We start from the raw sequence: 27,476 nt of genomic DNA on the forward strand, positions 1-27,476 counted from the left end.
TTCGCCGACATAAGCTTTGATATCATTGGTTAAAGAAATATTGCTCTCTTGAATGGTCTCCTATGTTTGCAAGTCATTTTATATTCTTAGTCGATATTGCCTGTACCCGACTAAAGATGTTTGACAGCTGAAGAAGAAAACAGTCAATTTGATGCAGAAGTATGAGTGAAAGGTACTTTAAATCAGTGCTATGTACATCTATTATACATAAACCATCCCATAATCTATCAAATTTAAAGCTTTTTGGTACATAAATTTATCACAACCATATTTCTTTGTTATGACTTCAAGTTTAGATCGTGATCAGCTGAGTGATGATTCATGTTTCTTTTGTGCTATCAACTTATTAAGCATGGCATTAAGAAATATTATTACAATATAAAGTGTAAGGACTATTTAGTAATGTCAGATATAGAGAGCTGAGGGAAAAAAAGATGAAACAATGAATAGGTTTAGTCAAACAATCAGGTCTGAGAAACCCCAGGCGAAAAGGGGTCACTAGATAGATAGATAGATATATTTATTTCAGTAAGGAATGCACATACATGGACATTTAAAATGTATAGTTAATAACATAATACATACATGATATTATCAATAGCCATGACAGGCACATCGAACCAAGGATGACACAAAAAAAAAAGATCAAACTTTTATTTCCATTGTGGTCCTTGTAAATATACTAAATGTAAACAGTAAATGTTGTCCCTGTGAATCCCATGCGAAAAGCATGAATTTTTATTTAGTGTTATATAAGCTTTAAGTTCCATAATAATTTCACAAACATTAATACATAATTTTCAAAAGTCGATATGTATATATTAACCCCAGGGCTCTCGCGAGGGGGTCAAGTGGTCGCCTAAAATTCCCAGACTTCGCCCATTTGTATCATCAAAGCGACATTGACTTCGCTGAAAATTTTAGCACTGTAAATCTGTCAATCAGCCAGTATTTGGCCACTGTCCCATTAGTCAAAACATCGCAATAAGCAATTCATACAAATTGGTAATCTCCTAATCCGATAATTGGGCCGTGTCACCAAAACATCGCCAGTAGGCGGAGCTATTGAAAGTTAACCAATCAGAATGTACATTGAGAAGACCCTGATCAAATGATATAAGTTCGTTAAAATGAGATAGAAAAGGCGACATGAAAAATCGTATTAAGCATTAATGAATTAAAAAAATAATAAATATATGTATTGAATAAACAATGCAAGGCATTTAAACATTGTTGCTTTTGAAGCAGACTGTCATAGCCATCTCGGGCCATCGGCAAGTAGGCCCTAAGAAAATCAACAACATGGCGTATCACCAAATATTTGATTAGTTTTAGTGAAATGTTCATGATAAAAATTGATTTGTAAACATTTTTTTTTTTTGCTTTATGTAGAGTTTACTTACAGTAATTTTCTCCTGTCATAGTTACGATGTCAAAAAAAATCGGCGAGGTCGCCATTTTGTCAGAACAATTTTCGGAGTTACAAGGACAAGGACACTGATTTAAATGTCATTTGGTTCTTAAATGTCAGCATATTTAAAATTATTTAGCCAGAGACAAGTAAATAACAGCATAGATGAATGTGACATTCGTACCCAATCCCGAACGTACCAAAACAAGATTCGCCCCCCTACTATATTGACAGTTCATTTATAAGGTCATTTTGATTATTTCAAATCCTTGGCTGTCCTTTTTTTGTTTCATTTTAGATGCTTTTTTGAGATAAACTATGTGACATTGACAAATACACTTTTGCTGAGCCAAAAATGATACATTATTTTTTGAACATTTTATATAGTTATAGCAATCAATTTTAATGTGAATATAAACTTAGGTGAGTGGTATGGCATAGTTTTTGTATCAGGTGTTACAAAAAGTATCACTTCTCCCTAAAGTCTCCCCACTTCTCTCTAAATTGCCTGAAGGGAGAAGTCATTTCTCCCAAAATTTTCAGCCTAGTGAGAGCCCTGAACCCTGCCAATAATACTGTGAGTTTGTTATAAATTTGTTGAACCCTTCGAACCGGTGACGCCAAAATTGCAGACAAGTGTTGTATTCATTGTGCTACCAAGGCTTACTCTAAATGGTTGGAATATTTAAGCTATATACCTTACTAGGTTTTCGACAATTTTCTTTTTTGTTCAGTGAGTATTTCATCATATGCAGTGGTCGAAATTAACACAAGCCCACAAGCCCTGCACTGGTAAAATATTTTTCAGGCAAGTTTGCTCAAATTCAGAAATTTATATAGCAGGGCTTGTTAAAAAATTTGATGCCAAGCAAAAGTATAAGAATTCGGGCTTGTTCATCTGAAAGTCTAATTTCAATGACTGCATACGGTGTATAGCCCCTTTATATTATGGTAATTTTAATTATGATACAGCATATTTTTCATGAAAAACATCTTTACTGGAAAGATAAATATGCAATCTTGTGCAAAAACATTTCAGGTAAATTAACTTGTTAAATTAATTTTATTCATGCACGCTTTGGTAATAAATAAATATAATCTTTACATTTGTAATGAAAAAAAAGGTGGAGTGTAGATATTATAACTTATTGTGGAGTCTGAGTGTTGTTTAAATTATTCTTTTAGATGTGTAAATAAATCAGTAAATAAATTATTTCGCATTTTGCGTCTTTGAACTAAACTAGATTTGCCAGTTAAGTCTAAAGTAAGACTTTTTAATGTCTTTTTTAAACTGACACATTCTGGATGACAAAAAGGCAAGTATTAATAATAAACAAAATTAATATAATTTTCAGTTCTCTTGTACACCTTTATTTTTAGAAAATCAACATCTTCCTTCTGAACTCCCAAACATTAAGGTCATTCATGTACAGTTTAATATTCACTTCATTTTATCATATTTCAAAATAAAAGAAACTTGAACTGACAGTCATCTCTCAGTGCAATGCATTTTCCTGGTATTGTATTTGAAAACACCTATATTATAATTATTTTAATCTTTGATATATATTTTGAAATTGCAAAAAAAAGTTTAATAAAAGTATAAAAACCTGGTTATAGTGGGCAGCGAAGCCCACATCTTTGAAGTTAAATTTTTAAATTAGGTTTTTAACACTTGCTTTTGTGTCTGTTCAGTCAAAGGGCAAGGCCACCTTTACTAGAAATAGAAATTTGGTTTCTGGTCGTTAATTTGAGTTTTGTTCATCATATGGAGACCAAACTTGGTGTATAGTTAGTTCATGTGGAGAGCTCGCTGGGATAGCTTTTGTCTCTGTTCCCTCAAAGGTAAAGATCACTGTTACAAAATATAGAAATTTGGTTTTTAGCGATTAATTTGAGTTAAGTTAATCATATGGACACCCCACTAGGTGTATAGTAAGAGAACAAGAGGAGAGCTCAATTTGGATTACTTTTGAGACCGTTCGGTCTTAGGTCAAGGCCATCATTACTATATAAGTTTATATGTAGAAATTTTGTTTCCAGCAAATAACTACAGTTTTATTCATCATATGGACACCAAACTTGGTGTATATTTATAACATGTTGAGAACCTGCTTTGAATTTTTTCAGGCTCCATTCTTCTGATGGTCAAGGTCAATGTTTACAAAAAAAATCTTGTGACACCTTTGCAGCATTGATGATCATCATGTATTTATTACACAAATTCAGTCTTGGTTGGGGCCACAAACTTACCTTTGGCATAAAATAATTTTAGTTAGATTCAACATATACTGACCAAACTTGGTATATAGTAAGAGATTATGGAGACCTTTCATGGGATTACATTTGGTGTTCCCGAAGGTCAAGGTCAAGATAATGGTATCCCAAAAATAGAAACAGTTGGTTCTGAATAACTAGGGTAAGGGTTGACATATTGCAACTAAACTTGGTATGCAGGAAAAAATTATGGAGACTATCATGGGATAGCATTTTGGAGACTATCATGGGATAGCATTTTGGCCCCTAGGGTGAAGGTCACTGTTACTAAATAAAAAAAAAAGGGTTTGTAATGAATAACTGATGTTTATTGCGACCAAACTTAGTATATAGAAAGAGTTCATGGAGACCTTTCATAGGATTGGAATTGGGGCGGACCCCAATGGTCAAGGTTAAGGTCACTGTTACTAAAATTAGAAATCTAATTGGTACTGAATAACTTAAGTTAGGATTGACACATTGTGAGCAAACTTGGTCTATGGGAGACCTTTCATGGGAATGCATTTTGGCCCTTAGGGTAAAAAAGAAATGGTTGAAGCTGAAAAACTTCAGCTAAGGTTGACATACTGTGACCACCATTGGTATGTAGGAAGATGTGTTATTTTATATTTTTCAAAGTTGTGGATATAGCATATCTCAACATTTGTTGAAGGGTTCCAGCAGCCAATATCTTAGTTTTAACTCTTCTAATTTCATATTTTTTTGCTCATAAAAAGTGCATTTTACAAATCATGAAATTGTCCCTTTAAGTCCATAAAATTATATGTAATAATTATATACCTATATACAGGGGGTAGGCCCATGATAAAAACCTTAATTTCTATAACAATAAATGTCAAAGGTAGCATTAAAGTACAGAAAATTCTGTGATGGTTAATTTAATGTTTAAAGGCAATATATATTAACATCTTGTTGACACTGACGGAAAAATGAAATATTGAAATAAATAAATAAAAATCAGAATTAACCAAACAATTACCAGTCAGCAACTTGTCATTTAAATCATTGGGGACAGTCACAATTTGATGTTCTATGTCACACAGGGAAACATATAATTATGAGGTATTGATTGACCATTGATTCATTTTCAAGGACTTTGCTAATCAGCTGACCTATATGTTAATTGTTTTTTGTTAACTTCATGCACTAATAAAAACATATATATATACAGGTAGTCATGACCAAATAATTGATTTATAGGCTTCATTGATACTTTTGTTATGTATCCTCAAGTTTACTCTTTAATATTTATAAACTGATCAGAAGGCTACGTTGTATACACAGTTTTACTTTCAAAGGAATAATTACAGGCACAGTGATATTGTTTTAAGGAATGAATTGCGGGGTTGATGTCATCATCGATTGATGAACGCAATTGCCGAAAGGCAGTTCATTTAAGGAATGGAAGTTGAGGTGTAAATATTTATTGTTAATATCAACATGGAACTGGGCATATTTGTTAGTGCTTTATATTCCATTCATGGCATTTCCGTTCATGAAATCAGTGTTCTTAAATGCAACATTATCAGGGGATTTCTATCTGGAAAATGTCCTGCCAATAATATGTATGCATGATGATACTAAAACAAGGTAATGTTATACATTCTTATGAATGATCATGAGACAATTTTTTGTAGGATTTAGTTCACTTAAATATGCTTTAGTATTTATTATATTTAATGAAATTAAATGAAAATGTTATGTATTTAACTCAATCAATCTTTACATAAAGTATTATGGGTAACAAAAATGTTTGTGTCCAGTTTCTGACAAAGTCTTAGCAGGGTTCTCAATAAGTTTTGGATGAACCATCTCAAATAGTAAAGTAACCGACCAGCTTCTACTTATTCTACTGAAAATTTATTAAGTTTTCCAAATTTGAACCGGCCCTATTGCCATTTGAACCATCCATTTTGGCCGGCAGCCGGTTCTTATTGAGAACACTGCTTAGTATTTGTGCCCAACCCTTATTATTATTTTTTTTTTTTTTGGTTTCTGTTTTTTTATTGCCCAAATGTTCATTCATACAAACATTTATAAATGACATAATTATATATGCATACCATTTAATACAAACCGTTATACTAAATAATATCAATGTGAACAAATAAATATTGATCTAACTCTTTGTTTGAAAATTCCTATTAGCGTTTGGGACTTGTTTTCAAATAAAAAAGGTAGACAAAAAAAAATAAAAAAAAATGGGAGAGGTGGTGTGTATTTGATGTTTCGGAATAGTGTTCCTAATATAAATGTTAAATTTAAAAATGAAAAAAAACACCTACTAACTTTAAAAAACCTACTTGCTTTAAAAGAATGGATCTTATAAAGTACAGTTCTTTGGTGGATATTTCATTCAAATGCGCTTTTACAATACTACTATATACTGGAGCTGTTTTACTAAGATAATAAGTGTTCTAATTGTTGCCATCGTCTATTATAGGTGTTGATTTTATTCTTCATTGTTGCTATTGTTTTCTCTATTTTTAGTCGTTTATTGAGATATTGGACAAACATGGCACATGTTGGTATTTTTCCTTCACATTTTGATTTAAAAATGAAATATTTTCCTAGAAGTATCATAAAATTTACTTGATAACCAAATTTTTCATTGTTTGGCATTAAATCACAAAAGCTAATGGTTTTATATGATAGTTCTCTAAAGCTCACTTCATTGAAAGAGTTTGTTATGAATGTTCTAAATTCACCCCAAAACGTCTGCGAAATATGACATTCCCAAAACATATGGATGTTTGAGTCGATGTTCATTACACAAAAATCACATAACCTTGATGCAACAATATTGTACGTGTACAGCTTATCATTGTTTGGAAGGATATTCATTATGTATTTATATTGGAATTCCCGAAGTTTCGTATCTATTGTTAGTTTGAGCGCCTGTGTGTACACATTTTTCCATTGTATAGAGTTAAGATCAAATTGAGATTCCCAGTTTTCTTCTCGAGTTCTATTTTCAGGTTTAAGTTGTATAATAAGATTCTTGTAGACTAGTTTACTAATTTTTGTATTTTCCTCCATTTTATCTACAAAGTAAGTTGGTGTGTCATATGATATGCCTTCATTTTTCAACCGGAATTTCCAGTCATCGGGAATACTGCTGATTAAAGCATGGTATTTCAAAAAATCGTGTGTACCAAGATCGTATAGTCTCGATAAGTCGTTAAAGTCATAAAAAGTTTTTTTTCTGTAGTCATACAAATGTTCGACATATTTTAGACCCCTATTATGCCATTCTTTGTAAAAAAATGTTTTATTATTAGGGAGTTTTATTTTGCTGTTGTTCCATATAATTTCTTTTGCTACGATCGCAGTATCCGTCTTATATGTAAACGATGCCCATGATTGTATGACTTCTGTGAGAAAAACAGATTTTAATTTAAGATTTTGAGTGCTTTTCGGATCCATACAACTTTTAAAAATTAGATCTTCTCCAAACTGTTTGGTCATTTGCATATATAATTTAACCCATATAGATTGTTTGTTTAAAACAATTCTTTTTACCCAGCTTGCTTTAATTGCTTTGACAAAAATAGATATATTGAGCATTTTTAAACCACCATTTTCATATTCTTGAATTATTTGATTTCTTGATATTTTATCGGGTTTTCCATTCCATAAGAATTTGTACATTTTGTTTTGTATCATTTTTAAACATGTCTCAGATGGTGTTTCCAAGACAGTTAGTGGGAACAGAAGTTTTGGGAACGCAAACGTTTTGATTACAGTGATTTTGCCAAGTAACGAAAGATTCCATTTTTTCCATTTTTCAAGACATGCCTCAAATTCTAAAATCTTATCAGTGAAGTTTACTTTTTCCATCTCAACTGTGCCGTTGGTAAATGTAATGCCTAGCGCAGATGTTTTGGTGATTTGCCAATTATATTTCTTACAAAACGGTATGTCAGCGTATTTAAGTGGACCTAATCGTAAAACTGCACATTTAGCTTTATTTAATGTTAACCCTGAAACTTTTCCAAAATCGTTTAGACTAATCATAAGCTCTTCGAAAGATTTTTGTGTTCCATCCATAAGGAAACTGGCATCATCAGCAAATAAGGTTTGTTTCAGTTCTGTATTATATACATTTATACCTTTAATATTTTTGTTTGTATTGATTTCAACAGCAAGCGCTTCTATACAGATAAGGAATAAGTACGGAGATAACGGGCATCCTTGGCGTACACCTTTTTTAATGTTGAAAAAGTCAGAAAGATAACCGTTGTTGGTAACACAAGCCATTGCATTTTTATAAAATAATCGAACCCATTTAATTATATTTTCACTGAAATTAGATTTTCTAAGACATTCAAACATAAATTTGTGATCTAAGCTGTCGAATGCTTTGTTAAAGTCTGAAAAAAATATGAGGCCATTTATATCATTTTCATTTACAAAGTTAATAGCTTCTTGTAAAATACGAACATTTTCCCCAATATATCTTCCTTTTATAAATCCTGTTTGTTCAGTACCGATTATATTATTTAGCAGGGGTTTTATCCTATTAGCAATTGCTTTTGAAGCGATTTTATAGTCAATGTTTAATAAGGAAATAGGTCTCCAGTTACTGATGTTACTTGTGTCCTTGTCTTTTTTTGGAAGAAGTGTTATGACGCTTTGTTTTTGTAGCTGAGTAAGATTGTCGTTGTCTAATGAAAAATTGAGTGAGGCTTTTAGATAAGTTTTTATTTCATTCCAAAACATTTTGTAAAATTCTGCAGTCAAACCGTCAGACCCTGGGCTTTTATCAAGTTTCATAACTTTAAGAGCATTATAGCATTCAGTTTCTGATAAATGTTCGGGGTGCATGTTTTCTTCAGTAATAGTGTTTGTAATGTTTGTCAGAAATCGTGAATTAATAGAGTCTTCTATATTTTCGTCCTGTCTGTATAAAGATTCATAATACGACTTTACATACTCTAATATTTTACGTTTATCAGTTTCAATATTTTCATCAATATTTAATTGTGTGATTGTTTTATGCTGTGCACGTTTCTTTTCTAAATTAGCGAAATATTTTGTGTTCTTTTCAAAACCTTCTATCCATTCTGCTTTAGACCGTAGTAATATACCTTTTATTTTTTCTTCATTAATTTTATCGAGTTTTTCTTTTTCTTGATTAAGTTTATCCAGTATTTCGGCGTTGTTCGATTCCAGAAGTTCTTGTTCAATTTTAGTAATGTTTTTCAAAATTTCTTTTTCATGTTCTATTGTTGTTTTCTTTTTATTGCTTGAATACTTTATAGATTCATCACGGATGCGGCCTTTAATTATTTCCCATAGGGTATTTGGGTTTGATTCTCTATTTAATTCTACGATCTCTGTTATACATCGCTTGATTTGATTTTGAAAATTGTTATCTGCAAGGATTGAGTTATTAAATTTAAAATATCCTGGACCTCGGTTATTTTCAATTAAATTAATTTGTATGCTTACTAGTGAGTGGTCAGATTTAAAACCGGGTTTTATTTTGCATGCGATAACTTTATTTAAGAGTTCATTTGATGCCAAAAAGTAATCAAGTCTACAAAAAATTGTTGGTTTGCTATTAGAGTGCCATGTGTACCTCCGTTTGTCTTTATTTTTGACGCGCCATATATCACACATATCATAACTTTCTAGTATCATGTTAAGCTGTCTCCTGCAATTTTTATGCGTTGTTATGTTACCGTTAAGTTTATCTACTTTAGGGTCTAAAACAGTATTAAAATCACCACCTATTAAAAGAGTTTTATCCTTGTAGAGGTCAATATGTTCTTCTAAAGTTTGTATAAATTCTAAATCATCTGAATTCGGACCATAAACATTAATAACTATTATACTCATATCATTTATTTTGATATTTAGAAGCTGTAGTCGGCCTGGTATTATTTCTTTATATTCTTCAACTGTGTAATTGATGTTTGTATTTAAGAAAATTCCCACGCCCTTACTATTTGTACTGTCTCCACTAAGAAAGCACGGGCCTGCCCAAGGTTTCTTCCAGTCATCAACATTATTTACTGTATGTGAAAAATGTATTTCTTGTAGCAAGCATATTGAAAAGTTATTTGTTTTTAACCAGCTTAGAACTTCTTCGCGCTTAGATCGAGAACCTATGCCATTAACATTAAAAGTACATACATCTACAGGCATGGTTGCTATAACTGGTATTCATGTTCACAATTTTCTCTTTTATACGAAGTATACTTACGAATGAAACCCACTTAACAATACAAAATAAACTGTGCTGATTATAATATTTAAAAAGTGAAGACCAAAAAGTATTAATGCTACCTATATAGAAAGTCAAGTACAAAACCCACTCCTTTAGACGTAGATTGCAAACGAATGAAAGCCACTTAGTACTACAAAAAATACTGTGATAACTAAAAATCATATTAAGTGAAAAACAAAAGCAAAAGCACAGAAAATGTACTTATGTAGATAGGAAGTGTGGTGAAATGAATTGTCATTATCATTCTTCTTGAATATGCACACCTTATATATGAATATTTTACATTTAGTGCATGTATTATTTATAAACGCTTAACGTATGCTAGCCAAAATTACAATGAACAACATGCATACAAACATAAAGAGAATTACACGTATTTAATTACTAGTTTGACATCTTAAGAGGGCAGTGTAGTACTAAAACATATATTGTACAAAGGAAAAAGAAAGAAAAATGTTTCACTTGTAACTACAAATATTTTTATATATTGAATGTTTTATCGCATCATGACAATGCATATAGTAATATATCTTTTTATCAAACATGATACATGTTTCAAAACATTGAGGCTTATTTAAATAATTACTCCCCTAGGTACGCATATTTTGGTCGAAAAACATGAATGCATGCTCGAAAAACACCAAAACTGCATGTAGGGAGATATATTGTACTTTAACTTAAAAGTCTGGGTTAAGCCTTAAAATTGTTGTCCAGCATTGTAATTATTCTTAAATTTCAAGAATAAAATACTGAAATTTTATATGTTTGTGTCGGTCACTTATGATATTTTTAAATAATGTAAGGCTATCAAAAATTCATGTCTTTAAACAATGTATATGAGTTTTAAAATGTATGTGTATTATAATACCAACTTCTAAATGTACATAAAAAAACACATTGTAACTATGTTTGTTTGAAAATAGTGTAATGTAAGGCTATCAAAAATACATGTTTTTAAACAATTTTTAGGAGTTATAAAAAGTATGTGTATTATAATACCAACTTCTAAATGTACATAAAAACAACATTATAACTATGTTTGTTTGACATAAGTGCATGCATTTTTCATTGACATTTAACACTTAATACATATTGTATTAAACAATTATTGGTAGTGCATATGTACTGTATATCAAAGGCAAAGTATGCTGTATATTATAGTTTCTAGGTACAGTATGAAGTATAACACTATAGCATGAAAAACTAAGCACAATACACAGCCAAATAAATATAATATCTTAGACAAAACTTCTGAGACAGAAATGCTAAATGTTTTCAAATGAGAGCTATTATAACTATACCCCTCACTAGATTGAAGGTGTGTGTAAACATAATGTGTGTGCTATATATTAATGATATCAAATAAGTGTTTATGTAGAAAGATAAAAAATACACCTATTTAAATGTGTATACAATGTAGTACAGGAAACTTAAGGTATTATTGGTTTAGCCTAAGTATCAATTCAATAAACCTTCACAGGTAGTCCAGATTATCAGTATATACTACCACACTGTTAAAGCTTTATACATGTAAATGATCAATAGGAGTATAGTATAGTGGACATTCAATACACTGCATAAAAAAGAAACTGCCCTGGAGTAAGTCTTTAACGTACAAAATGTTAGTGAGTGCTGTCTGTACTTCCGGTGCGGCTTGTTCGTGCGACGACTGGCCACGGCATGTCGAGCCAATACGCATAGTTGTCATATCTCACGACCTGAATTCGCCCAGTATCATTCCGGAAGAGAATCTTTCCCCCGATGGCCCATGCGTCCTGTACTATATTTGGCAGTTTCTTCTTAACACACATTAAGACTTGAAGATTTATTTTTTACCTATAAAAATAAGCATTGTTTGTTTGCTTGAAAATGATATACAAACCAACTGACCCTATATTTTTTGGCAGTGAAATCAGAAACAAACTATTATCTTCTTTGGACTTACAGGAATAGTTTTAATTTTGAAAATAGTATCTTAATAAAACAAGCTTAAGATAATTTAAGATTATTGATAGTATGTCTGCCATGGGAAAGCATAGATTTTATTGTGGTTTTGCTCTTGAACTTTGAAGTGTTTATTTTCACAGAAATAAACATGACATTGTTTATCTTCATATAACAGTGTGTGTATACCATGTGATAAATTGCGTCATAAATGCTACGTTGGAAAGCAATATTTTGATTTGAAAAAAAGACTTTAAACAAAGATAACTTCACTATTTCTTCACCATTTAAAATGAAACAAAGCGCAGTCTATGCCACTTATGGAGTCCCACCTTCGATCTTTTCCCAGAATTTGATTGCGAGTTTAGTTTCTTAAAACACTTTGACAAACCTTTTCACAATACGGCCGTCTGACAGAGCACTGTCAAAACATTATTTAGGAAACAAGTTTGTCGAAGTGTTTGATTAAACTAATGACTTTATCAATTTTCGGTAATACACCAAATGCCGGGCTTTTAAGCGGCATAGACTGCCCTTTGTTACATTTAAAATGGTGTTGTAAAAGATAAGTTATCTTTGTTTTAAGCCTTAATTTTAAGCAAAATGTTACCTTCCGACGTAGAATATATGACGTAATTTACCACGTGGTATACACACACTGTATAAGCTGTATAATTTCATCTACCAGGGCCTTTTTACCAGTTATAGGGAAGACACACCTAGCCCTTTTTGTGGAAAAAAAAGCATGGTTTTCAGATTTTGGGAAAATCCTCAGTGTACTTTTTCAAAGAATTTCAACAGTTTAGTTTACAAATAGAGTAAAATATAAAAAGTCTGAAAATTTATCCCTCAGAAACATCATTTAATAATCGTGATATTCTAATTATATAATTTTTTAATTACATAATTGTTTTCGTATATTTCAGCAATGGCTTCCTTCTCAGCAAGTAGGAGTGCTGTGAATTTGGCCATAGACCCGCTGATAACATGCCGTCTGTGCCTGACAGAATTTCCACGAGATGACACATACCAATTGGAGGATTGTGGCTGCATTTACTGCAGGGAGGTCAGTCCCAGTCTGGATAATGATGTTGTCTTAATCTAGTGGCCAGTAAATCTTGGTCTGTCATTAGTGATATGATGTTTACCCCCTCCCCCAAATAAGAATAGCTCCCCGATAATTACCTACTTTGAATCCAATTCCACATGCATTTGTTTGTAAAGGTTGATCATGTGACTTGTAGATCTATCCAGGTTTTTAAAGCCTTATTTGGGAGGCAGTTGAAGCCTTTCCATGTTGGGGAAATTTGTGCACAGTACTTCCAGAAATTGGAAAGAATAAGCAATTAATCAACATATTGTGGGGAAAGTAAAAAAAAGAGAGTAACATTTAACACATTCCACTTGCTAATGCTTAAACAGCAAAATATTATGATTTTGCATATTTTATTACCATATAAGACTGTATTTGTAGGCCACACTTTTTTCCTGGGATTTCAATGGAAAAATGCCTGTGAAGACCAATTTTGGCCGAATTTGCTTTCAAAGAGAATGATACATGCAAGAAAATGTGTATTCCATCTGAACTCAGTTTCGACCCAATGGGTCAAAATATTTACATCACACAAGGGGAGTACCTTGGTACTTTCAGAACAATGGGCATAGGTTAATATTCAGGGATTGCTGAGAAGTAGATTGTCCTAATCTGCTGAAAAAGTTCTAAATTGTTTGTAGGGGAATTTTATCAAAATTGAAAGTAAAATTGTTCATTGTTTTGTGAAAAAAAATGTTTCTTTTTGGTAAATTTAAATCAGTATATTGGTAAAAATCATGCGGCTTGATCATTGGGAAGTATCTGAATATTGACCATTGTAACATAAGCAGAAATGTGTGTGTTATCCACTGGTTTATCAGGGAAAGCTGCCTGGCTGTAATGGCTATATGTCTCTGAATGTAATGGAGGAATAATTACAGTCTTTCAGGCACACCTCAGTCATTGAAAGTTTATATTTGTTTAATGTTACTTGTAATTGCTTGAAGTAATACAAATCGACCTGAAAAATAAACTGAAAGTTTGAATGATGTCAGTCAATTCCTTTAATGGTTAAATTAGTTACTAGTACATAAATTTACGAGTCAATTTAAACATATGAATATTTGTTTTTCCAGTGAAATTGTTTCCTGAAGAATTTGTCACAATAAAATTCTTGTTGGCAAAATCTTTAACCTTGGACATGTCTCAAAAACAGTTCAATATATTCACATTAAACTGAGGCCAAAAAAATGGTTTGGTTAGGGTTACATTCTTTTCAAAAACAGGTAGGATAGGTAGGCTTTTTATTTTATTTTTTTATTTTTATATTAGGGCTTTATGTGAGAACGAAATTGTCAGCATTGGAGAATTGTGTTAAGTAATCTTCTGTTTAAAGCTTTTAAGCTTTTAAACTACATATTAAAACACACATGTTTATAACTATACTATAAAAACCATTGGGTCACACCTATTTAGTAGGTAAGGTCAGGTAACCCAAACCAAATGTTTGTTTATTTAGGCACAAGTACATATACTACCAATGACAAAAGGCATTGTTTGTAAATGTGTAGAAAGGTCACTAATTGGTTAAAATAACTAGTACTGGTTTCTGGTTATGTTATGGACTCCATAGTGATTCATTTCAGTTTGCAGGTGTCTTTACAATCCAGCTAAAATAAATTATTATAAACTAGACTGATGTGATTGTTACTTGCAGTGTGTGCAGCAGTACCTACTGGTGTTGATATCAGAGGGCAACGTGGTTGCTGTAACTTGCCCCGATGCCCAGTGTAGAAAGCAGGGGAAAATACTCTTTTCTGAGGTAAATACACTTAATATGCTGGTGATGACATCAGAGATCATTGTTGTTGTGGTTTAATTAACATGCCCCGATGCCAAGTTTAGAGAGTAAAGGAAAAAGGTCTTTACTTGGGTAAATACAACATACATGCTGGGCATGGTATTTTTTTATAAACACGTCATTACAGTTACTTGACACTGTAAACAATTCCTGTAGACAAAAGGACAGCACAGTGTGACACTGTGGTTAAAAGGCGTAGAAGGAACACTAGTGTATGGCTAAATAGGTCTAGATCAGGATGTTCAGTTAAATTTTACGAATAATTGAAATCAATGATATAATGTAAATACATATTATATTTATTGTAAATATCTTGTCACGAGTTCTGATGCATCCTGCTATTGTGAAACAGATTTTTAATCTCTTTTGTCATAACAGTAAAAAAAATTCTAAATGAGAGGACAATTGTTGTCTTTTCCGTATAATCTTGTGGCATTTGCTTAAAAACAAATAATGTTTTTCCATTTAGTCTTCTAGGGGTCAGAACGTATGTAGATAGGTAAAGAAAAATGTACAAATGAAAGACAATTATGCTAAAAGTTTGTATTTTTACAGGTAAAAAGCCTTGTAGATGACAGACATTTTTCAAGATACAGAAAGTTACGGTTCCAAAAAGGTAAAGCCAATTTTTAACTGAGTTTTGTGTAAGACACTGGTTGAGGACCCAATTCTGAGCAGTACCCAAATCCCGAAAACATGCGTGTTAGAACAAGCTTTCGTTTATCGTGATCCAATAATTCAATGACCAAGGTCAATGCAGACACTTGCCTAAGCAATCCTTGCGAAATTTTGTTTCGATCCCATTCATTGTGTTAACCATCTACATTGTCGAAATGGTAGTGTCACAGTAAATATATTTTGTATTTTATAATATCAGTAGCGTGCATGCCTGTGACGTTGACATGTGCGTGCTGATCTTTCATGAAAGGAAATCATGCTTCACACTTTCGAAATATGTGTTTTAAAAACAGTGTCAAACTTTTGAAAAACATAATATATCTCATGAACAAAGTAGTAAATTGAATAGTATAATCATTAATAATTATTTCATCTTCATGCTTTTTCATTTATAGGTTGACTAAATGCAGGTCATTACCAATTGAGTGTTTTATGTTAATTTGAAAAAAAGTTATAAGAACGGCATATTTTAAAAAAAAATTCTTAAATTAAACTTAAGAATTGGGACTCTATGGCATGAAATGAATAATAATTTACTGTCCATGAATTGAATGCTTTTTTACGTGAAATTAAACATATTGTGAACCTATACATTGACAGACATTGGCATAGTTATCAAAGAATTACAATACAAAAATAACTTGCTATTAAAGACAAGAACTCTCAGATTATTGTTAAAAACCTTTAAAAATGTTTTGAGTTTGAAAATTAACCAGTGAAGCTTAAAACTTCCATGATTTTGTAAACTAAGACTTTGAACGTTTTGAAAATATAATTGTGTAAAGTTTTCTTTATAAAACAAAAGGTATAAGGCAATAAAGGACTTTCCTAAACTTTTAAGAGGAAGTTTCTGGGCCTAGAAATCAATAAAGAAATGAAACTTTCCATGAGTAACTTGTCAAAATTTATTGGGTAAAGGTGAATTTTAAGAAAATTAACAATGTTTATACAACAATATCTGTAAATATGCAAGAAAAGGGAGTAAATTGAGAATTCATATGTCAGAATAGATTTGTTGGAAAATAGATTTGAAATAGCCTTGAAATAGCCATGTCAAAAATTAGGAAATTTTCAATACCTTGAAATCAGAACATAGGGAAAGCTATGACAAGCATTCAAGGAGCACTTCACAAATGGTAGAAATCAATTGTTTGTCTACTGCTGTTTTCTTCTACCCTCAAATCCTTATATACTTACTTGTAAAATACTTAGTGATACTTGTTTGTTATTACAGAGGTTGACCTTGACCCCCACCGGACGTTCTGCCCGGAGGCAGGCTGTGAGACCGTGTGCCATGTATGTAGTACCTCCTCCAGTCATGCCTTCAGTCGTCCAACACCTGTAGATTGCCCAAAGGTAGCAACCAGTTCCCTATTTGATGTACTACTGTACCGTTCACTACATTATATTGGCTAAAAAAAATTATATGCAAGTCTATCACATAAAAACTTTGCTAATTTATGTATGAAAAGCATACCGGTAATCATAATTGTGTGATGGATACTGTTTTTAGTATTGAACATTCTTAAAATTTTACTACGAAAATTCTTACGTAGGAGTAAGAAAAATGTTCGCAATCATTAAAAGTTATGAAAATCAGTATCATGCATTAAAATATTATATTGGCAACAAAATATCTAGTATCATGCACCCTTTGAAGAAGACTGGGCATATGTGTTGCCAATTGTCAGTAGGTGGAGTATGGTATGTCAGTTTTTCAGTAGACCATGTCTTGTCCTCACAATTAATCAAGGTTGGTTTGACTCATTGCAATTAGGTAGATTGCTCTTTATGAGTAGATTTGCCCTATTATGTTTTAGGTCAGTAGGTCAAACGTCAAGGTCACCAGTCTTATGAAAACCTGTGGTAAAACAATGTTTTGATGTAAGACCATGACACTTCAATGACATGTTGCCCTTGACCAGTGGCTGACCCTATTTATTTAATTTAAAGGTCAATGGTCAAGGTCAATTTTAGCAGTCTTATGAAATATTTATCCTTAAGACATAGGACCTTTAAACTTCAGTGGTACCGGAAGGTTGCTTTTGACTAGTAGACAGCCTCATTTACTTTCAATAGGTCAACGGTCAGACAAGGTCAACAATTTAATAAAAATACAATTTGCACAATACCTTGAAATTAGTTTGATCCAGGGCCATGAAACTTCAGATGTAAGATGCCCTTGATCAATAGATACCATATTGTGTATAAGGTCAGTACCCCGGTATATCAAAGGTCAAGATAATGGTCAAGTCTTTCTTTTGAAGACTTTGTCTACAGTATAAAGAAGATTTCACAATCATACAAATTATCTTCACTGCAACCAATAATTATCATTTAGGTTTTTTATTCAATGTTCCATATGTTTATGACAAACAATGCTCAGAGGGCATACTCTCTTGTTGCTATCTGCTAAACTACATGTAAAACAACTGATGAAACATGCATTTCATCTATCCTTAGCCTAAGCAATGTCAGTGTATGCAAAAGAACAGACCTGCTAGCCCTGCTTTTGTAAAATGTTCGCCAGACTAATACAATTAGACCTTCCTTTGACCTCAAACTAGTCTAGATAAATGATTTGTTCATCTGTTAACATTTCTTAATAAAGTGATAGGAAACATAAGGAATGATAGACATGCTGAAATTGATCACTTGATTGAATGTTATTTTCAGTGCAAGCTGCAATTTTGTTCTGTGTGTAAGTCCAAGTGGCACCACAGGAAGACTTGTGATGAAGTGATCATGTCAGGCCGCAAGGAGGATCAGGGGTAAGTTCCAGGTGCCCTCAGCCTGGCTTACTGTGGGTGCCTGCCATCCTTAAAAATTAGTTGGTTTGCAATGGCTCTACCTATTCATTCTCATACTTGTATATTATATTAGATTATTGTCTGCTTTGCAGCTCAACTTTGTTAGAAGCATGTATGTTAAATGATCTTTAGAATGTAAATTAAAATATATGTGTCTGACCCTCTTAGTACAGAGTTGAACTTTGATATTTATTCTACATGTACATGCATATTTCATCTAATGATGGCAGAATCTCAGAAAAAGAATGCAAATGGCTTGATTTAACTGCTAACCTATGCACTGCCAGGCAATTGGCATGATCAGTATTGATAAGGATATACATATCCTGATTTGTTTCACATGGAATTGTATGTCATATTCCTTAAAAATGGTAGTTGAGGTGTATTTCTCATCTTGATCTTTATAGGTTATTAAGCAATGTTCTGAACAATTAGAGATTTATGATCATAATTGGACCTGAAACGAGCTTTGAAAACTGTATTGAACTTAATTTCTGTTGTTTTATTTCATGCGTAATTAAGTTTTTACACTGAAAAAATAAAAGCAGAGGTTTAGTGTAGACAGTCTGGCACAAATTAATTATCTTCCTCCGAACCACAAGGTTTCGAGAGGGGAATTTTTTTTTTGCCCATCAGTCTGTCAGTCCGGAACCATAACTTGGTAGGGATTGGTCAAATAATGTTCAACCTTGGTCAGAAGGTTCCCATTGATAAAATCTTGACCGCTTGTAAAAACGGGTAACAAACAAAAAAAATCTTTGGTACACACTAGTTACATTATATTTGGTCCAATATTCTTGAAACCCAAAATGTTTTCCTTGATGAAATTTTGGACATATTTAGAACTGGGTCACATGTGAGAAAAGAGGTCACTAGGTCAAGTCATAGAACAAAAAAATATGGAACCATATCTTGACAGGGATGGTTTAATTATGTTTAAACTTGGCCAGGATGTTCCCCTTGATCAAGTCACAACTGCTTGTAAAAGTTAGTGACATGGGGTCAAAAACTAGGCCACAAGGTCAAATCTTAATAAGACCTTTGAAACACACTAGAAGCATTATGTGTGGTCTACTATTGATCATACTTAATCAGAATATTTCCCGTATTAAACTCTTGTACAAAACTTAAAAATGGTTCATATGTGATAAAAAATTGGACAAATCTTAGAATTTTTGTCTGGAACCATGTCATGATAATGATTGGTCAAATTATGTTCAAACTTGGACAGAATGTTACCCTTGATGAAATCTCATCACATTTTAAAGTGGGTCACATGGGTCAAATCCTAGAGAAATCTTCGGAACAAACAGAGAAACCTTTTCGGAATATTGCCTCAATGAAATCTTAGATAAGTTAGAAACTAGGTCACATTGGGTAAAAAAACTAGGTCAAATCTTTGAAAACCTTGAGAACACAAGATGATATATTTTTGCAACATTTCTGGTCCAATCTTCATGAAACTTACGGTAATCAGAATATTTGCCTTGCTTAACGTTATTATTTGTTTGAAACTGGGTACTTTTGGGTCAAAAACTAGGTTAATAGGTCAAATCCAAATGCTACACTATAAACAATATTTTTTTATTTCAAAACAATCTCATATCCAATAGGAGTCCATCACTCTGCAGCCGTATTGCATGTTTCGGTTCGAATATTTCACTAACACTTCCATCTACTTGGTTGAGGTCAGGTTTATCAGGTTGAGCATATCAATTCAACAAACTGACTTACCCCGGTATTTATTTTCTTTTATTTCTTGTAAATTGCAGAGTATTTTGTCGGGTATTGTTTTTTATTCAGTCTCAACTAATCTGAACATCATATATGCCATATCCCAAGGGAGTGGGGAAAAAATCACCTGTAATTTCACTCAGTGTTTTTGTTTGTGATTAGAAAAATATAGACAAGATTGCTTTGTACAATATATATTTTACAGCATAAATACTGATTGTTATGCTTAATTCAAAAACAGATTCTAGTTGAGTCAAAATGCCTTTTAAAAGTATAAGACAAGAACAAATTTATGGCATGTATGATTTTTTAGAAGATGCACATGCAACCATTTTATGATATATTAATTATATACTTAATGATAACTAGATCATGAGAATATTCTCTCACCAATAACCTTTTTTTATTGCTAACTGATGTTTAACACGCGTATAAATCACAAAGCTCACAAATAGTTCAGAGAGATGTTACTTAGTATCCCTGGTAACAGAAATTGATTTTTTAATAATTCTCAGAGAAATATATCATTAGATTTTCTGACTGCAAATGTTTTATATACTATCTGTCTGCTGTAGAATTAGATTTCACTAGCACTTCATGGTAATTTACTCTCTTGCCCTTCTGCGTTTATATAACATAAGACAAGAAATATTGTGATCATTACTTATATTTACATTTTAAATATTTGTTTATTACGATTAAAAATGAGCAGTATCTTCTGCAATTGAGTATTTTTTCTTAAAGAAATGTAATCAACATCATACTTTTGTATAAAAGAATAGATGCTAAATGACGTAAATGTCACCTTAGTGCAAGAACTCAATATCTGCTTCTATTTCTGTATGCAGTTATTGCACTGAGGTGACGTAAAAAATGTTAATCGAGTCGGAGCGCAATATTGAATTAAACAACATCATAATGATTTCATAATCTCTTGTGGGTTATATGAATGTCAACATTTACCTATACAAAGGACGAGGTGAATGTAAATAAGTTTGCCTGAATAAATCTTTAGCCATGATTAAAAAATTCACTTAAAGTTGAAGGAATAAATAAAATCCAAGTTATTTGCATTTGTGACGTATAAACAGATTTAAGATAATTGAAGTTTGGCCAAAGACCCTTTAATGAAATGATCACCTGGGTACAAATTCATTTTCTTTCAGAAATGGAAATTTGGTGGTTAAATGCCTAGATTTCCATCAAGGATTGTTGCAACAGGATCTATGAGAAGGAATAGAACTGTTTTGCATGTCCACTTTAGGTATCACAATATTAATATGACATGACAATTTATCTTGGAGCTTAAGATATTAAATTTTAATACCATTTTGCCTTTCTAGTTTCATCTTACTGGTATAAAACACAGACAAAGTATTATCTAAATAGCATTAAGTTTGTAGCAGTAATGTGTCTCACACAGTGAAGGTTCTCCGCTTGAAATGAGAATGTTGTTAAAAAGAATATGCAGCGTCTCTGTAAGAGAATTTACTGTTATGGAGGAAATTGAAGTACATTGTATGTCTGATGGGTTTATGCAATAGCTAGATGACCCTATTTTTATAGACGTTCAGTTATCATAGGAACCAGATTTAATTCTAAGAATTAACAGTATGGCATGAATACATTACATCTCAGATGTCTGTCAAAAATGATGTTAAAAAAAACAGTATTAAGTAAGTTTTTATTTGTTGCTAAGGAATTAACTGATGAACTGCTTGGAATTTTATAATCATACAATGAGTAAAAACACTATAAGGGAATATTTGAGTGTTTTTCCCAAAAGAAGTGATGTTTTAAGTGGGATTCAAACATATCTTGCTTTGTCTTCATTTTGAAGTCAGTATAATGAATAGATCATCAATTTATTACCATGGTGGGGGACACAAGTTTTACAAGCAGAACTGTTCCAGGATTCCATTCAGCAGTGTGGAGGACTCGAACATTAAGAGATGTCCCGTTTGCCATGTGCCAATTGAGCGTAACGATGGATGTGCCCAGATGATGTGCAAGCGATGTAAACACGTCTTCTGCTGGTACTGTCTCACATCACTTGATGTAAGTACCCCTTCTACTGTGGAATTTCGTGAGGGCTTCATTTTTGCTAATATTTATGCTAATTCCTGCTTAGTGATTTATGATTTAAGTCGACCTTTAAAAAAGATTGAACTCATTCTGACATATCCATACTGATTATTTAGAGACTATTATCATTCACTGCAGGATGATTTCCTGTTGCGTCACTATGATAAGGGGCCTTGTAAGAACAAGCTTGGACATTCCAGAGCCTCTGTGATATGGCATCGAACACAGGTGAGACACACACAATAAAACTGTATTGATGGATTTAGGAAGAAAATTTACCTCAATAATTATCAGGTTGTATAAGATGTTAAACTGTTAAATGATACTTACAATACCCTTGAATCTTAATTTACAAGGAAAAACGTCAAAGTATTGTCATAGCCTTAGTGTCATTGTTACATAGTACAACTCAATCTCCTCCATAGACAGAATCCCTCCCTCCCATATGATATTCAACTTCTCTTACCAACTTTTTTCCGCTATAAATTTTGTAAGTTTCAAAATGTTTCACTTCAACACATTTTACAACACAACTACTCAGAAACAATATTAAAGATGGAGAGGCATTTGGGAGTATTTAAAAATCAAGGGGGGATTTTAGCCGTCTACAAAAATTGATTTATACTGATTTTGTTCTATACTCTCATTGGCAGTTGCAAATGAGTGGTGTGAAGATATTTTGATAAAACATTTTGCTTATGTAAACAATGATTAAACATCTATTATGTAAAAGCAGCAGGGACCATTTTCTCGCTAAAATTCATCTCCATTTATGCCCATTGATTAGCTAAGACAAACAGTTAAATGTTACTTTCCCTTGCGTTGTGTTGTTAGGAATTATTTAATTTAGTTCAATTAAACCCAGAGATATTGCTTTTGAAATAACTTTTTGGAAAAGACATATGTAGACCGAACGATATATTTCAGGTGATTGGTATATTTGCCGGGTTTGGTGTGTTGCTCCTAGTTGCCTCCCCTTTTCTTCTTCTTGCGGCTCCCTGTATACTGTGCTGCAAATGTAAGGTGTGCAAGTGTTGTGACGATGAAGAAGGGGAACCACCATCAACCTGATGTACTTCCTGTTTGAAAGCAGGAACAAGTTATTGTGATTTGTGATTATAAATGGGAAACCAGCATCAACCTGATGTACTTACTTCCTGTCTAATAGCAGGAAACCAGACATTGTGACTGTGAAAGGGGAACCAGCACCAGATAAACTTACATCTACATGTATTTCTACGTTCATTGGAATTCAGTCAACCTCATCAATCATCATCCAGTGATCTCCATTAACGAGGAGCATAGATCCATGTTGTTAGACATGAAAAATAACTTTATACCATCCATATACATGATCACATTTATTAATGAACTAAGGCCACACCAGATGGTTTTTATGTTTAGCTTCAACCCTAAGTACCAAAAACTAATCGCTCTATCTAGCTATACTGAGTAACACCCCCCTCCCCCCCCAAAAAAAAAACACAACGAAAACTAAATGTGTGACATCCTTAGTAGTATATAGCACTAGAACCTCCTTAGGCTTAGCTCAATCTGGACCATTCTCAATTGTTTGATAGATTTCCACTACAATATAAGTTCAGTTCCATACTATCCCTTGGGGACTAGAGATATTGTAATCAGTAGGAGTACAACAGTACAAAATAAAGAAGCAAACTTAGTGAAATAATGTTCCATATATATATATAGATAATGACATAGCCACATGATCATCAGTTCATATTTTCAAGTGCTTTATCATACAGACACACTCATGTTATTAGATGTGCCAGTTTTGTAGAACAGAACAGAACACAGTTATATTTCAGTTCTGTCATTTAACATATAGGCATTAAAATGAGGTCAAAATGACCGTTGGATCATTTAAAGGAAATATTACTTTTTATATGTTCATGGTGATCGGGGAGTAAATACATGAAAGAAAAGGTATTTGCATTTTTACGCTGTATGGCATTCTGTAATGGAAACATCCGCATATGCATTTATTAAGTTATACAATACTCAAATCATTATATGAATTGTGCATGCCAGTTTACCCCATATTATTCTGGTCTCTTTTCAAAGGGTGTTTGTTTAGAGGACAAATCTGTAAAAAAACATAGTGAAAATAATATTAAATTCAATTATTTTTAGCCTTGAAAGAATGGGCCATTTCTGCTTCTTATTCAGTTGAAACAAAGGACAAAATACTACAGTTATGTGTAAGATTCTTTCAGTCATTCATTTAACAAATGATAAGTAATCAGCTAGCACTGTTGTGTTTTAATTGATACAAAAATTATATGGGGTCAACTGGCATCAAAATTTAACATTATGGCCATTATTTCTATGCTGACATGAGATAATTTGAATTCAGTTGTAAGGAGTAATGTCTGAACGAATTAATGACTGTAGTGAGTTATGACTGTAGTGAGTTATGACTGTGGGTAATTGAGGTCTGTTTCTATTTGTTTCATTCTGATTCTAGTCCATTTATATGTTTATTCAGTCCCTGCACAATTATTTACAATGTTAACAATGTTAAAATAATACATAGCAGTAAGTTAAACAATGAACACATTTTCTGTATTTGGAAGTATTTTTTATTTGTAAATGCATTTTGGATTTTTTTAAAAGATTGTAAATGAGAATAATGGAAGTATTTTGAAAGAAAAGTATAAATATATATATATATAACTTGTGAATTAAATCACATTAGTGTAACTAATTGTATGGCTATCAAACAGTGTAACACATTGTATGACTATCACACAGTGTAACGCATTGTAAGACCATCAAACAGTGTAACGCAATGCATTGTATGACTATTACACAGTGTAACGCATTGTAAGACTATCAAACAGTGTAACGCAATGCATTGTATGACTATCACACAGTGTAACGCATTGTTAGACCATCAAACAGTGTAACGCAATGCATTGTATGACTATTACACAGTGTAACGCATTGTAAGACCATCAAACAGTGTAACGCAATGCATTGTATGACTATTACACAGTGTAACGCATTGTAAGACCATCAAACAGTGTAACGCAATGCATTGTATGACTATTACACAGTGTAACGCATTGTAAGACCATCAAACAGTGTAACACATTGTATGACTATCACACAGTGTAACGCATTGTAAGACCATCAAACAGTGTAACGCAATGCATTGTATGACTATTACACAGTGTAACGCATTGTATGACTATCCCACAGTGTAACACATTGTATGACTATCACACAGTGTAACACATTGTATGACTATCACACAGTGAAACACATTGTATGACTATCACACAGTGTAACGCATTGTATGACTATCACACAGTGAAACACATTGTATGACTATCAAACAGTGTAACGCATTGTATGACTATCACACAGTGTAACGCATTGTATGACTATCACACAGTGAAACACATTGTATGACTATCACACAGTGTAACACATTGTATGACTATCACACAGTGAAACACATTGTATGACTATCACACAGTGTAATGCATTGTATGACTATCACACAGTGAAACACATTGTATGACTATCACACAGTGTAACACATTGTATGACTATCACACAGTGTAACGCATTGTATGACTATCACACAGTGTAACGCATTGTATGACTATCACACAGTGTAACGCATTGTATGACTATCACACAGTGTAACACATTGTATGACTATCACACAGTGTAACGCATTGTATGACTATCACACAGTGTAACGCATTGTATGACTATCACACAGTGTAACACATTGTATGACTATCACACAGTGTAACACATAGTATGACTATCACACAGTGTAACGCATTGTATGACTCACACAGTGTAATGCATTGTATGACTATCACACAGTGTAACGCATTGTATGACTATCACACAGTGTAACACATAGTATGACTATCACATAGTGTAAGGCATTGTATGACTATCACACAGTGAAACACAATGTATGACTATCACAAAATGTATAGTTCACCAAAAGTGTATTTTGTTCCACATAACATACATGGTAAAACTAAATTTTGTTCTCAGTTCATCATAACTTCTATTATCTTTTATATCAGTGCACATCGTAATATTGATACATGTTAGACTGCTCTTGTTATGAAAAGCCACAATGTGAAAATGTAAATGACCAAACTTGTTCCAATATTTAGGCTCATTGATCACATGACAATAATATTTTGTTATATATTTGTGTTTATGTATGTATGTTTATATGATAAAATATGATTTTCTCTACAATAATGTGATGGTTTGAAAGGTCATATCTAGCCATAGATGCTGGCTCGTCATTGGTTTTGATCAATAGTCCCATTTTCTTGAGAGATGGCCTTGCCTTACATAACAGAATGAGTGATTTTGTCATATCAGTATCTGATGAATATAAACAAATTCTTTACTTACTATTCCAATTAGTAGTTGTATGTAATTGGAATGATGATCCAGTTGGTAACTCAAATGCCCATTTAGTATGATGAAAGTGGTCAAATAAGAGATTTGCACCAAATGAACTTACAATTTGATATTGCATAAACTTCCAAGCACTTTGTTTACGGTAATGGTCATTATACACACCAAATCAGGTCTTTTATGTGGAAATGTGAATGGAAAAGCTTCTTTAACCAATCTGGAAGATCACCCCTTTAAACATGTATTTCAAGTTCCACATTTGTAAAGTTCATAAAAAGGTCATGTTTTATTATAATTTATTTTGAATGTATCTCTTTTTAATTGGAATGCTCATTTCATAAAAATTGATTCCCATTTATTGTTTGTATGTATTCCTTTTTTTGTCAGCTGTAATAATGTTATCCATTTTGCATCCGTACATGATACACATCAAAGTTTGAAGGCCTATTACTCCTGGCTTTATAAGTAGTCAAGTCATGCTACTTTATTAATAAAAAAACAACAGGTATACTTTGACACACACACTTGCCGTGCTTTTGCCCACCTCCGGAAATGATACTTGCACAATATGGACCAGTGCATTTTGACATTAGAAATAGATAATTGAAAAACTAAAATTGATATTGTGTAACTATTGAACATCATGATGTTCCATTTATTAGGCAAACCTAGAGACTCAGTAAGTAGAAATTCTCCAGTATCAGTCATCTTTCACACAGTATGATCACTTCATTTCTGGTATGCATAGTTAGGAAGAGTAGTCAATCCATTTTACTTTCAAGTGGCATACTGATTCATGTTAGTTTGGTTTATTACCAGATTAATGGTTTACATGTATATATTTACATTTGCGTAGTCTTTTGTATAAGAAAATTTGATGTTGATGTTGTATAACCCGCAAAGAGTTATGATGCCTTTGTATCTCAATACTGCGCTCTGATTTGATAAACGCAATGTCATTTAACCAATAATGGACATTG

General features: G+C 32.5%; 1 protein-coding gene across 1 annotated transcript; it reads left to right on the forward strand.

Moving 5' to 3' along the window:
• Nucleotides 1-60: 60 nt before the first annotated feature.
• LOC128214314 (probable E3 ubiquitin-protein ligase RNF144A-A) lies at nt 61-23,536 on the forward strand. Its single transcript, XM_052920713.1, has 9 exons — nt 61-172; nt 12,794-12,933; nt 14,618-14,722; nt 15,317-15,377; nt 16,674-16,795; nt 18,116-18,210; nt 21,897-22,041; nt 22,207-22,296; nt 22,996-23,536. Exons 2-9 carry the CDS (start codon nt 12,796-12,798, stop codon nt 23,137-23,139), a joined length of 900 nt encoding a protein of 299 aa, XP_052776673.1. The 5' UTR covers nt 61-172; nt 12,794-12,795; the 3' UTR covers nt 23,140-23,536.
• Nucleotides 23,537-27,476: the final 3,940 nt, after the last annotated feature.

This window comes from Mya arenaria, chromosome 13 (assembly GCF_026914265.1).
Source record: "Mya arenaria isolate MELC-2E11 chromosome 13, ASM2691426v1".
NCBI lineage: Eukaryota > Metazoa > Mollusca > Bivalvia > Myida > Myidae > Mya > Mya arenaria.